The sequence below is a fragment of the Berghia stephanieae genome, chromosome 11 (assembly GCF_034508935.2).
Source record: "Berghia stephanieae isolate SIO BIC M18660-M18661 chromosome 11, UCSD_Bste_1.3, whole genome shotgun sequence".
In the NCBI taxonomy this organism is placed as follows: domain Eukaryota; kingdom Metazoa; phylum Mollusca; class Gastropoda; order Nudibranchia; family Aeolidiidae; genus Berghia; species Berghia stephanieae.
The window spans coordinates 6,183,402-6,198,150 of NC_088370.1; the positions used below are offsets into that span (position 1 = coordinate 6,183,402).

The 14,749-nt window shown below is 38.2% G+C and overlaps 1 protein-coding gene across 1 annotated transcript; it reads left to right on the forward strand.

The window, feature by feature from the left end:
* The first annotated feature begins 392 nt into the window (after window positions 1-392).
* LOC144956938 (tubulin alpha-1B chain-like) lies at window positions 393-14,500 on the forward strand. Its single transcript, XM_078887771.1, has 9 exons — window positions 393-715; window positions 3,576-3,722; window positions 5,042-5,264; window positions 8,423-8,615; window positions 9,139-9,447; window positions 10,147-10,258; window positions 11,084-11,299; window positions 11,794-11,957; window positions 14,230-14,500. The coding sequence occupies exons 2-9, from the start codon at window positions 3,720-3,722 to the stop codon at window positions 14,363-14,365; spliced, it is 1,356 nt and encodes a 451-aa protein (XP_078743897.1). The 5' UTR covers window positions 393-715; window positions 3,576-3,719; the 3' UTR covers window positions 14,366-14,500.
* The last annotated feature ends 249 nt before the right edge of the window (window positions 14,501-14,749 follow it).

The window sequence follows — 14,749 nt, forward strand, 5'->3', positions numbered from 1 at the left end:
TGGTGCTGGTGATGGTGGTGGTGCTGGTGATGGAGGTGGTGGCGGTGGAGTAGTAGTAGTAGTAGTAGTAGTAGTAGTAGGAGTGGTGGTGGTGGAGAAGTAGTAGTAGTAGTAGTAGTAGTAGTAGTAGTAGTAGTAGTAGTAGTAGTAGTAGTAGTAGTAGTAGTAGTAGTAGTAGTAGTAGTAGTAGTAGTAGTAGTCGTTGTAGTTGTAGTGGTCACAGCAGTAGTAGGACCCGTGCTACGTAGTAGAAGTAGAAAGTAGCTAGATATACGCTAAGAATAGTATTGGCAAACATGAGTAATTCTTGGTCCCATTACTCACCAACACGTGGAAGTTTTTACTCATCCGATGCATCCAGCGTACATCGTCATTTATTTATTGGCATTTTTGGGCACACTGATAACCTGTGATTCTGGTTAGAACCAGTTCTTCAGAAACTATCATTAATTGCAAATCGATATGTCTTATCAAAATCGATATATTTTTTAACAACATGTTTATATGGTATTTTTCTCGTTTTTCATGTCTCAATCAAAACCATTTTGGACAAAATATATTCAAATAAGATTAATAATTACCAAATCTATAAATATAACAAATCAAATTATCACTATTTTATCTTTATCCACATCCACATAGTAATATCGATATTGCTCTTTAGAGCATCTCTTTGCGGCATCTCCGTGCGGCATCCGCATCCCGCCTCAATCAAGTGCTGGGTCGAGTTTGAAACGATCAAATCGAGCGGGTTTTCGATCGAGTCCTCTAAAATCGAGTCGGTTTCGGGCGGGTTTCGAGTCAGTGACGTCATCGAGCAGTGATTCGTTTGAAAAAAAAAAACACGAGCAACTCGTTTGCCACAGGAAACTTCACATACCCCTCCCTCTCTTATGTCTGTGGCTGGCTTGACTGCAGCTGGTTATGATGGGGGCTGCCAGATGGCCAAGTTCAAAATTGGTTACTAAGAAACGCTTTTCTATTATTATTCATTTTAAAAAAAAAATCTTTTATTTAAAAAAAAATGAAAAGATAAGTTTATCCAACTGTAGTCGATTGTTTTGTTAATCAAAACAAATGAGTTTTTCAAGGGAGTCAGAATGCTTGTGGTGTTGGGCTATTTGGGGTCTATTTGACTACTTGGGCAAGAAGAAATCTGGCTGTCTGGCAGCCTTGATTATGATCGTTCGTCGCATCACACACACATACACACACACACACACACACACACACACACACGCCATCAAACAGTTGTTGATGGTGAAGGGTTGAGACCCCCCCCCCCCCTCCCACCACCATCATCCCGCTGTCACTTTAACATTTCATATTTATGTCGCGCCAAAAGTTGTCGGCCGCCCCCACCTCCCATAATTTGTCACTGGTCGTCATCGCCTCTTGTGTGTGCGGGAAAGGTCGTGCCTTTCATTTCATTATTTGAAAAATAAATGAACAAGAATGGTGTGTTTTTATTAGGTAGGTAGATAATAATAATATTTAGCAGGTTCCACACCCAGACACACACGGATTGCCCGGACACGATGATAACGATGCCGACGACAATGGATGACGATGATGATGATGATGATGATGATTATCGTGTTTCTGTTTAAAAAATGAAATACTTTAGCAGGTTCCACCCCCACCCCCCACACGGATAGACCGGACCCGAAGATGATTGTGGTTTTGCTGGCTGTTACGGCTGTGATGAGGATGATGATAATGATGATGATGATGATGATGACGATGGCGCAGATGGTGATTATTTGTTCGGTCGCTCAGTGGTACGGTGTCTCTTGTCACAAAATCAAGCCTTGTCAATGGCCGGATGAGTGACAGTGATTGTTGAAAATTGTGAACCAGACGTTAAGTCCGTGTGTCAGGCACTTGACTCAGGTGTGAATGTATTCTTATCTTATAAGCAATGACGGGTATTGTAAAGAGCTTTAATACAAAAAGACTCCAAACAGCGATCGGTACCTACTGTACGAAATGGATGTATGGTCGATATGGCGTGCCGGAGGAATAAATTAAATAAAATATTGTGAAGTTCATTGAGCATGGTAAATCCTTGGAAATGCGCTTTGAACTAATACACCTGCTAGACAACTCCGATTCCAATATAAACGACTGATTAATATTCCCATATATAAACTATAGTTAGCTGAAAATCTTTCTTTGTCGGGACTCCAAAAGTATGGAACGAATTAGACAAAGAAATCAAAGGGTCTTTTAGGAGCACTGATTGATTTTAGATTGATTATTACATTGAAATGTGTTGATATTTATTTTATCCATTATTATTAGGGTGGTGGTGGTGGTGGTGATGATGATGATCCCGCTGATATGATGGTGATGATAAATAAATTAAACATAATTCCCTTTATTCATCCCATAGGGGAGATTCGTCTTTCGGGTCTATTCTAAGGGAAGACTGGAATAACCCAAGCGATAGCCGCAGTGCAGCGCCGCAAATTTAGTTAGGGCAAGGTGACTTGCTCAAGACCACTCAGCGGCGGGTGATCGAACTCGGTACCTTTCGGGTGCCAACCAAAGACCGTACCGCTGCCCCTGATGATGATGATGATGATGATGATGATGATGATGATGATGATGATGATGATGATGATGATGGGAACTAACAAAGAATACACAGGCATCTAAAATTGAAACATTCCATATTCAAAGCTAATGTTTTACTTTAAAAAATTGACCTTTACAATATCCACTAAATGTGATCAAAGCGCTTTGTAAAGGGGTCCCCGGTCAACAGCAACATTTAATATGTAGGACGGGACATGCCGCCTGTTAGGCGATATTACAATTTTTCAGACAAAGACAACGCTGTTAACGGCCAGGTACTCATTTTACACCTGAGTACGGTGAGAGAATGTGAGTAAAGAGCCTTGTCCAAAGACTCAACTATGCACCGAGCGCGAGGCTCGAACCCAGGACTTTCCGATCCCAAAGCGGGTGTCATACCACTAGACCATTATAATGCACGAGAGCCATGGTCGACTAGAGTACTACCTATAGTTACGTCATGACTAGACCACATAGCCGCACTACTGTAGGAGTGTTCATTGATAGAGGGATGCGTGTGTGTCATAGAAATAGCCTTAGTGTGTGTGTGTGTGTATGTGTGTGTGTGTGTGATAGTCAAACTTTAGTAGGTTTAATGAAGTCTTGTCACACACGCGTGATACACCTATACGAATTTCCCTGCCACTGCCACCCAGACACACTAACATCTGACAAGGAGTGAGGGCTGTGGAAGAACCACAGACTACCGTGTGCAAACATTGGCGATTGGTATCGGATGGCAAACTGTGATCGTTTGAATTTGAAATGATTCGAAACACTCGTTACCCCTCCGCTCGCTCGAATCCTGATCGTCTCAAGCTCGTCTCACGTGTCAAGATCGTCTCAAGCTCACAACCCGCTTGATCGTTTTACGATCGAGTGATCGTTTTACTAACTCGCTCTTCCGGCATTGAGATCGAGCACTGACTCGTGGCTTGGCGCTCGGTCGTCGATCGAGTAAAAGCGATCAAATAACCCAACACTGCCTCAATCAGTCTTCCCCTTTGTACTTTCCCTAATCCACCGACTTCACTTTCGGTGAAGATTAAAATTCATTTAGTCTCAGCGACACATCAAGTCAGAAAGAGACTTTGAATTTTGTTTTCTTTGAAGAACAGTATTAAAGACATCCAACAATCATGGTAAGTGATTATATACCAACAGTTATTAACTTTAACTTTATTACAAACATTGAAACTGAAACATGCGTGCTATCGAGTTTGCATTTTTGCACTAGTTGATTAGAAAAGAGAAATCCGTAAACCAGAAGTGAGTGAGTAATCTCGGTGCCGTAGTGGTACGTAGTTAAACGAATGGCAGCAGATATATTTTAATTATTCAGTATTCTTCATTATTATTACAATCTTCACCAAAGTGTTATAAATATAAATGACAATGAGAAAAAAAAAAGTTAATAAGAATAAGAAGAAAAGAACTGGGATTTGAAATTGAAATCGGGCCAATGTTATCGCGGGATGCTTGGGACTTGGGGATCCGTCCGCCAGCCATTGATCTAATGATCCGAGGCTCAAGCAAGTCTGATAACCGAACATAATTATGGGTACTTTAAATTAAGTATTAAGTATTGAAATGGCTGCCTCTATTCTCACCCCCCCCCCCCCCCGGCCGATTGGATTACCGAAAAAAACGTCGCCGGCTTTTTACGATTTGGATTTGATTGATTTTTTTTTTAATTGTGCAACTTGTGACAAGAAACTTAACAAATTACTGCATTACAACCTTTGGATTTAAAATACAACAATTGTGGACTACTATTATGAAGACTAGCATCGGGGGTGGGGGGGGGGGGGGGGGAGAATAGTTACTTCGTATTGAAATTAAAGTTTAAAAAGAAGGCGGTACCTGCTGAACGGAGTAATTTTTACAGATGTTTTATGTTGATCAAGAGAAAATAGCAGCCAAAAAAAAAAAAAAAAATCTAACAAAATTGCCGCCAAACTTGTTAGTGTTGCCAAAAAAAAACTAAACAAACCCAAACAAATTCTAAAACTAAAGGGAGGTCTTCCGAAAGCTCCTCACGCTAAGGGAAATAACCCAAATATTCCCTGAACTAATCCTAAGAAAAACTACAACCTATGCCCTTTCTCACATAACATGTGACATGTCAAAATCTCCTCGTTTTCCCTTTCTGATTGAGATTGACATTTAATTTTCCCGAAGACACATATTAGTTCTCTCTCTTTCTTCATACACCCCCCCCTCTCTCTCTCTCTCTCTCTCTCTCTCTCTCTCTCTCTCTCTCTCTCTCTCTCTCTCTCTCTCTCTCCCTCCCTCTCCCTCTCTCTCTCTCTCTCTCTCTCTCTCCTCCTCCTCCCCCCTAAACCACCACTTCCATCTTATCTCATCAATCATTGTCTCTCTCTCTGTATAATAACATTTTTCAAGGAGATAAAATTTGTCAATTAGAAATAATGTGTTCTTTTAATCTTAACCTCCACAGCGTGAGTGTATCTCTGTCCACGTTGGCCAAGCCGGAGTCCAGATTGGAAATGCATGCTGGGAACTTTACTGTTTGGAGCATGGAATCCAGCCTGATGGTCAGATGCCCTCTGACAAAACCATCGGTGGTGGTGACGACTCCTTCAACACATTCTTTAGCGAGACCGGTGCTGGAAAACACGTCCCCAGGGCTGTCTTCATGGATTTGGAGCCCACCGTAGTAGGTAAGTTATTCAGAAAGGGTCAGATTGTTTAATAGTGGGCACAATTGTAGGTGTGCAGAACCAGCAGATTATACACATTTCAAGTTTGGGAATTTGATATTTTCACTTGCCTCAACTTTACAGACACCACACCATTGATATGAGCCAAGGTCAAAAGGTGCCAATTTTTTTTCTCAAAATAAAAGTGACATAATAGTCCATTCATGTTTCTATATGTGTAGCAAAAACCCTGTACTTCATGAATCAAAGGCCCTTTAGATAACTTTAAGGTCTAACGCAGCATAATATCGTCAACACTACCTATAGGTTGCTGGTGTCACCTGTGACCGGTGACACCAGAATGAGACAAAAAACTCAATAACCAAATGATTTTTGTTGAGTATCAAACTTTATTTAGTAAGTTATAGACAAAAAGACACAATCAACAACAATCATAGTACAATAGTGTTACCAACTATTGGAGAAAATGTTGCTTTTTGGTGTCACCGGTCACAAGCAACATAGAATGCAAATATATTATTTCAAAAAATGTATGTACAATAACAACAACAACAATATTGCATATGTTTATTACCAGCAGGGTTCAGAAACTTTTGGAATAAAATGTTGGGAAATAATGTGACCAAAGCATATCTTATTTAGCGACATTGTGTCACTTGTGACATTAGACCGATGACACCATTACTTATGTCACAAGCAATACCAAATTGCAATTTCGACAATATATCATTAATTTCAGTCAAACCAGTGTAATAATCACAGTTAAATACGGAATTTAATAATATTCAGAAACCAAAGACTTCAAAAATAGATATTTAGATGGAAATTAGAGCATCTGAATGTGACTTGTGACATAAACCGGTGACACCATTACTTATGTCACAAGCAACACCAAATCACACTTTCGTCCTTAATATATCATTATTTTCAGTCAAAAAATCACAATAACCTACTCTAAAACTAAAATGAAATTCAATAATATTTTAAGAAAGTAAATACATTCAAATTGGAAATATACTTAGAAATTAGTAATACCATTGTTGCTATTACTTTGGTCAAAATCGTCACTAGACCGCAATTTTGCCTCAATAAATCAAGAATAGCAACTGAACACATGTAATATAGCCTGTTAAAATGTAATCAATGACATTTCAAGCTTTGAAGAACATGAAAACAGAAATACATTAGAAACTTCAAACTTAAGTGTCACCTGTGACATTTTAACCTATGACACCAATGGTCACAAAAAAGTACCAGAAGTCACACAAACACTAGATAAATATCAGCCATGGTAATGAATTCATGTAACCATACGGTAACATCCGCCCTACTGCTCAAATCTGCTAGTTTGTAGTAATTTAGTGTGTTAATAGTAAATCAAATCAAATTTCTTGACAACCCTTCTTTTATCTGGATTCGTCAAAAGCTTGAGTTTTGTCTTTTTCTTGATTGATACAACCCTGAAACATAAAAAGTTAGAATTACAAGGAAATAATTAATTGTGTCAAAATCACATTCTTATGTGAGATGTCATAATATCATATTTGTAAGTAGAATAACAGCTGAAAACATACTTTTTTGGTGGCACTTTATAACATCCAATATCAAGTGTTGCTTGTGACAATGTAAAATAGCAATGACACCAAAGTTCAACTTACCTTTTCTGCCTGGAGCCACGCTGGAAAGGCAAATGAAAGTGCTGCACTTCAAAGACTGGTAAGAAGGGTGGATCAAAATTGCGAATCGCCATTTAATGAAACAAACTTCCACGTGTTCACGCATGTCGTGTTGCTTGTGACAAATGACACTAAAACCAATAAACCTCGATATCGGTAAAAAGGTATACATTTACTCCAAGATTTGAGTTCAGATAGTAAATCCATGCTTTTTCTCATAATAAAACGTTTTATAAACATTAAACATGAGCTTTAAAGTTTCGTGTCGAGTCTTAGTATTGTGCTGTGTTTGATGACACCAAAGGTCACAAGCAACACCAACTTTTTAAGAAGTCTATATGAAACGTAATCAGATATGTAATATGCTGCAATTGCGTTTAAAAGGAAATTTTGACTTTATACTATTAGTCAAATTTCAATCACGTGAGCTAAAACATCACATTTAATTTCTACATGATTTCTAAAAAGGTGATGCGTTGACCTCGTTTTAAGCACATGCCAAACAGCATTCAAATTTCACTTTCAAGTTGTTTATTTCATATTCTGTTGAACAGAGTATGTTGAGCTATCTCATTTTATCTCTTCTTCATATTATCAATTGATTCCAAGCATTAACCCCATGAAAACAGCCCATAATTAAGTAAAAATCAAATTTTCTTAACACTGGTATCAGGCGGGCACCTTTTGACCTTGTCTGATATACAACTTTTGTTTTTTTTAGGACATTGAGAAGACTTTGGATGGGAGAGTTTTGATATGTTCACTTGAAAATATCTTAAATTTGTCGACCATGTGGTCTTGTGGTATGATACAAGACTTGATTGGAAGGTCCAGGGTTTGAGTCCCATTCTGAGCATCATATAGTTGAGTCATTGGAAAAGGCTCTTTGCCCACATTCCCACAGTACTAGGATTTTAGAATGAATACCTGCAGGCTTGTCTCTGTCGGAAAAATTGTAATATTACCTAACAGGCGTCTTGCCTAGTCCATCATGTTCAGTGTTACTCTTGGCTAGGGATCCCTTGTAAAAAGAAATCAGAAAAAGTGTGAAGCAGGCACTTGGATCAATAATGATGAGAAAAATAGGGTATGGAGAAATGCCCGATGAAAACAATAAAAAGTCAAGGGGTCAGTGCCAAACTCTGGATCCAATTGACGCAACGCCCTCCGACTGGCCGGGAGAAAGAGGACAGTGAGCGGTCGCACAACAGACTTAGCTATCTAGCCACACTTGTGATCACAAGTTTAAAACAATGAAAAATGAGTTGTTGTTAGTGGTGCTCCTGGAAATCAATGATTCCATTGGTTGAGGTATGGAAGGAGTATGCTAGAAACAGTGAGTCCTGTAATGTGTTTCAGGGTTCCCCCTTAAATATATTTACACTTTTTTATATCATCTGTTCCAACTTAAAAATCTACTATTGGTTAAAAAAAGTTTTATCATTTAAGAAAGAAAAATGTGTTTTTCTTCTTTCAATAAAGATGAGGTTCGTACTGGTACCTACCGCCAACTATTCCACCCCGAACAGCTGATGACAGGCAAAGAAGATGCTGCTAACAACTATGCGAGAGGTCACTACACAGTGGGTAAAGAGCATATCGACCTGTGTTTAGATCGTCTCAGGAAGCTAGCTGATCAGTGCACAGGTCTACAGGGATTTCTCATTTTCCACAGGTAATTTATTGCTGAACATTCATGATAATAAAATTAACTTTCTTATAGTGCAACCCCAGTACGAAGTACTGTCCAGATGTGCTTTATATTCCCTACACATATTCATACTCTCAAACACTTACTTACGCCCTTAAATTTCATTCAATTGGAATTGGAGCATAAGCCGTCAGCGATGGTTCTACATTAATTTGACTCTTTCTTGAACTGTCTTTTCCACCTTCTTCCATGTGTATCCACCACCCTTTGCTTCCTGTCACTGAGCATTTATTTGGCCTTCCTAATCTTCCTCCTCTTGTATTCCGATATTAAAAAAAAAGGGGGGGGGGAGAGGAAAAGTTGAAAATAATAATAATACACTTTTAACAATTGCCAAAATGGAGGTAAGTAGCCCCCATTGCCGCCGCAAAGTTTTTATTCTCTGTTGTCTTCTTGCACTTTCGTAATCACTTTATTTCTTGTTAAAATTAATTGGGCTCCTTTTTAATTAGTATTTTCACTTCATCTTTTTATTTCTTTACATCAGCTTTGGTGGTGGAACCGGTTCTGGATTTACTTCCCTGTTGATGGAGCGTCTCTCTGTGGATTACGGCAAGAAGTCAAAGCTGGAGTTTGCCATCTACCCAGCCCCCCAGGTGTCCACAGCTGTGGTAGAGCCATACAACTCTATCTTGACCACTCACACCACCCTGGAACATTCAGACTGTGCTTTCATGGTGGACAATGAGGCCATCTACGACATCTGCAGACGTAACCTTGACATTGAAAGACCAACCTACACCAATCTCAACCGTTTGATCAGCCAAATTGTCTCATCCATCACTGCCTCTCTCAGGTAAGATAAGACAAAGTTGAAGGTCTTCGCTTACTTAAAGAAAATATAAGATAACTAAAGATCACCACATCTCTATAAACAGCAGTTGTGTTGTTCTTTCTTCATCCCTCCCTCTTTATTTTTTTTTTTTTTTGGTATGAAATTACAATATTTGTTTTTGTTGTCATAGAACCCATTTCATTTCATTATTTTAATATAATTGGATGACCTAGATTTTGCAGATGACAGTGCTCTTATATCTTTAACAAAATATTACATGCAAAACAAAATAAATTCCCAACTTGACGTGCAAGCCTTAAAACAGGCAGAAAATAGTGTAAAGTTATAAAGTTGAACACTAAAAATCAAGACACCATCCCTCTCAATGGTGTGCCTCTTGTGTTAAGGGGGAACTGCAGTTAGAAGTCAATAAATTGGTGTTGATCGTGTGCTGGTCTGATATCTTTATGGGCTCATTGTTGTAATGAAAATACTCCCAAACCAACGTAACATAATGTTCATTACAATGGTATAAAACCTAGCCCATTGGGCTGTCAGACCTGCAAATTTGTGTACCAAGGTTTTGATTCAATGTTTTCCTCAGAAATATGCACTGTCATTGTTGAAAGAAGACAATAGTCATAAGCACACTATCTGTTTCCTCATTGTGGTTTGTAGTTGTAAATGGATGACTCTTCAATAAATGTTTTACATTTTCAGATTTGACGGTGCCCTGAATGTAGATCTGACCGAGTTCCAGACCAATCTGGTACCATACCCACGTATTCATTTCCCTCTGGCAACATACGCACCTGTCATTTCTGCTGAAAAGGTAATTTATTTAATCCTTTACTTATATATTTTAGATTGTGTCCTTGGTGCCTCCCCTTCATCTTGTATTTTTGTAAAGCTGATATATTTTGCTGATTAATGAAGAGTTCAGAAAGTTTACTTTAGAGTTAAAATACTGCCCAGTAACAAATACAAATTTCGTTAACCCTTTCCACTCTAGGCCTGTCTTGAGTTGACAAAGTTTACTTTAGTTAAAATACTGACCAGTGTCTAATTCAAATTTCATTAACCCCTTCTTCTCTAGGCCTATCTGGAGTCAACAAAGTTTACTTTAGTATAATACTGACCAGTATCAAATACAAATTTGCGGGTGGTTGGATGGGAGCGTCACCCTTGAATCATATACCTATGATGTTCGCATGGGTGTACGATCCGATAGTGATGTCGTTTCTTCTTCTCTTTACTAGCCTATCCTGCTTCTTTGGTTTGTGATTGTATTTTTGACAGGGGATATTTTTTTTCTGTAAAGCTTCTGCCTGTTTGTTCTTGGTTATTTATAATTTAGCTTATGATATCTTTAGGTTATGATTTTGATTTACATTTGTACTATTTTTGTTAGATTGCTTGTTTTTTTGTTTCAACAGTCTCTCATATAACCTCAATTGTGTTGGAAGAGACCTAAAGCAACAAACAAAAAAAAATCTTTAGGTTATGATTTTGATTTACATTTGTACTATTTTTGTTAGATTGCTTGTTTTTTTGTTTCAGCGGTCTCTCATATAACCTCAATTGTGTTGGAAGAGACCTAAAGCAACAAACAAACAAACAAACAAAATACAAATTTCTTTTACCCTGTCCACTTCAGGCCTACCATGAACAGTTGTCAGTTGCTGAGATCACCAACGCCTGTTTTGAACCAGCCAACCAAATGGTGAAGTGTGATCCCCGTCACGGCAAGTACATGGCCTGTTGTATGTTGTACCGTGGAGATGTCGTCCCCAAAGATGTCAATGCTGCCATTGCCACCATCAAGACCAAGAGAACCATCCAGTTTGTGGACTGGTGTCCTACTGGGTTCAAGGTAAGGAAATAGTAATGAGACAGAGATGGGACTCGAAACTATCAGTCTCTTGAGTCCTGTGTTTTGTAGACTGGTACTCTATTGGTTTCAGGACAGATTTTTTTATTGTTCAAAATGTTCACATTGTTGCCAAATTTATAGATACAAAATTTGGGAGGGAATTTTGAATTCACCGTCTGAAGTGTAGTTTGTTTTCTGCATATTTATGAGTCTTGATATTTTTCTGTCTGATGCATAACGGTGTCGTTATTACTTTTTATATCATTTACGATGCTAGTCTAATACTGACATACTCTAAAATAAAAACATGTACAATGGAACTTCTGAATAACAGCCCCTGGATTGCGACAGTGACCTCGGGTCCCAATTTAAAAAATAATTTTGCTGTATATTATTAGTAATTTTTTAAAAACGTACGTACATGAGAGCTAACTTTAAGAATTTAAAAATTTATTTTCCTCATCTTTCATCCTTCCTTTGCCATTCTTTTCCAGGTGGGCATCAACTACCAGCCCCCCACTGTTGTGCCAGGAGGAGATCTGGCCAAGGTCCAGCGGGCTGTGTGCATGTTGAGTAACACCACAGCCATCGCCGAGGCCTGGGCTAGACTTGACCACAAGTTTGACCTCATGTATGCCAAGAGGGCCTTTGTCCACTGGTATGTATGGCTTATTCATGGAAATTTCCTGATATTTCTCTTCTCTTTGCATATTTCTTTAGTTTCCAACAATTGCTATGAGAGTTGTTTTAGTAGCGTATGGCTACACCTCCAATTTCATTTTGTCAAAAGTCTTCCTCCGCACTAAGAACTGTTTCATAGCCACCTTCAAGTTTAGTTACTGGACAGTGGAAGACTATGTGATCGCTGGTCTGTGGAGCTGCCTGACAATTCCAGCAGGCATCACTGTTCCCAAGTTTCCATCTGCACATATTCGATGCAGTTCTGCCATGTCCTGTTACGAGGAGATTTGAGGAAACCCAGTATTTCCTATTATTTTTAAGTCTTCATTTAGGTCCCACAGATATCCCAGAATTTTTATTTTAAAATGTTGGCATGTCAGTATTCATCTGAATGTACAGTGGAATCCTGATAACGCTTACACTGCCGGATAGGAAGGATTAGTCGACTTTTGATCAAGGTTGACTTTATCTATACACTTAGATAAAGAACAGAAAATTTCGGGTCAACACCAGGTGGAGGCTTTTAGTAGAAGTTAGCTTACTTTAACTCACTCATCCCTAATGACGACTATATCCGTAGTTTATCTGTGTCACTTTTACCCCATCCCTCTTAATTGCATTTTTTCTGAGACAAATTTTAGGCCTATCAAAGCTAATGTTTTTCATTTTGACACATTAATGGTAGTTGAATAAAACCATCTATGCACATTTATAATACATTTCTTCCAATTTTGAAAAGTAGCAAAAGATCTCTAGGATTGAGTGAGTTAAGAGTGTTGACTTCAAGTGGATTCCACTGTATTCCCTGCTCTCAATGATATTGTCAAGTTTCCATCAATTGATCAGTTTTGGAAGTAATCAATATCTTGACCTCGATTTTTGAAACTATGGTTGTACTATTAACTCTGTTACTGATTTAATTGTTTCAACCCTCAAACCATCGTCAGCACCAGGTTGAGTTGGTTTGTTTTTTATTATAAGTACACAAAATTGTATATACAAACAAAAGATCATGTTACAGGGATGTAAATCTTTCAGAATTTTTCTGAATTCAGATTATTTCAATTTAGAGGAGGGGGGGGGGGGGGGGGGTTCAGAATAAAATATATAAAAAAGGGAAAATAATTTTTTTTTTAAAAGACCTCTTTTTAAAAAAATACAACAAAAATATAGAATGGTGCATATAGGCCCAGACATGGCAAGCACTTTCTGTATACACAGAAACACTCCACTAACTGTTTTGAACGGAAGTGGTTATTTCCACTACAAGCGCAAGTCTTCGTTATTCACAGGCCATGAATTCAGACAGAAAATTTCTGAACTGATTCTGAACTACATAGCAGTTATAGAGGTCCTTCAGAAAAAAAAATTCTGAAATTTTGTTCAGTAAATAGCCACCGTGGCTACATAACGAACTCAGTGTAAAAACGTCATCACAACAATCTATAGGTGTTTATTGGAGTGTGGCGGTCTTTGTGAATTTCTTCTTGGTTTAAACCCGAAGCTAAGTTGATAATTTTAGAAAATTGTTGTTTTTTTTTACTGTTGCATATGTTTGTTTTTATTTGATGTTGCACTGATTTCTCCTGTTTTGACTTAGAATTCTAAGTTCTCTCAAGTTCTCATTCTCATATTCCTGACTAAACTAAGTTAGATAAGTAACTGGTCGTTGTAGTTGTCGAGGCAGACAAGTCATGAGATTACTTTGCTGTAGTAATGACCCTTCATCCAGATCAGATCTGTCCTTAGCTTTCTTCATTAGTGCTGGGCTACCCATCCTTCTCCATTCCTTTACATTGTTACTTTTGCATATGTTTGTTTAATTTTATATTGCATCATTGATTTGAGATTCTCATTCTTAGAATAGATTTTGGCCATCCAATCACTAATTAGTAGAGTTAGACTTAGGAGACTGAGCTTACAATATAATCAATTGGACATCAGGTGATTTTTTTAACTGAGATTTATCAACCTTTGTTATATTTATGCGTTCATCAGTTTTCTTCGCTTCCTCTTTGTAGTTATAAATAGACTATGAGAAATACATACACAACTATTTCCTTTTATTTGAACCATTAATTTTGTAAAAGGCAGTGTGGGAGTTGTTTCAGAATTTTTTGTCATTTGCCATTTACATCCCTGATGTTAGTGCATTCATAATTTTTCACCAGACTTGTTCATAAGCATTTTTATGAAGAACAAATCCATATATATATTTATGTTATATATCTTTTTTTCTTTTCTAACAGGTACGTTGGAGAAGGTATGGAAGAAGGAGAGTTCTCCGAGGCTCGTGAGGATCTGGCCGCCTTGGAGAAAGATTATGAAGAGGTGGGAGTGGACTCCGTCGACGACGAAGGTGCAGAGGAAGATGATGAATATTAAGTGGAGGCTTTGCCTGTCTTCCCCCATATCAGCCAAATCTAGTCATTGTTGTTGATGTTGATCCCAAAATGTGTTCTTGGCGTTATTGGAAGAATTGCCAAAGAGGATTGTATTAAAGATCTGTCCCAAGTTCAATTTGGAGTTTTGTTTGTTTATTTCAATGTACAGTGGAGTCTGCATATATTCAACTTTTTTCTGCTCGAAGTCAAAGTCAACTCCCATGGTGGTCAGGTCACTTGCTGTGTCTTCTATTCCCCCCCCCCCCCCCTATCTGTTTTCTGAGTCTTTGTGTTGGAATGGGATCACAGTTTGTCCTTCCCCTTACCAGAGTCCTTGGATGAGAGTGGAAACAGTCAAATGTGTAGTATGAGTTTTGGGAGATGG

Excerpts from the sequence above, each read along its gene's own strand:
- LOC144956938 (XM_078887771.1), top strand. Across the intron at positions 8,616-9,138 it reads GGATTTCTCATTTTCCACAG|CTTTGGTGGTGGAACCGGTT; the intron begins GTAATTTATTGC and ends TCTTTACATCAG. Across the intron at positions 9,448-10,146 it reads TCCATCACTGCCTCTCTCAG|ATTTGACGGTGCCCTGAATG; the intron begins GTAAGATAAGAC and ends TTACATTTTCAG.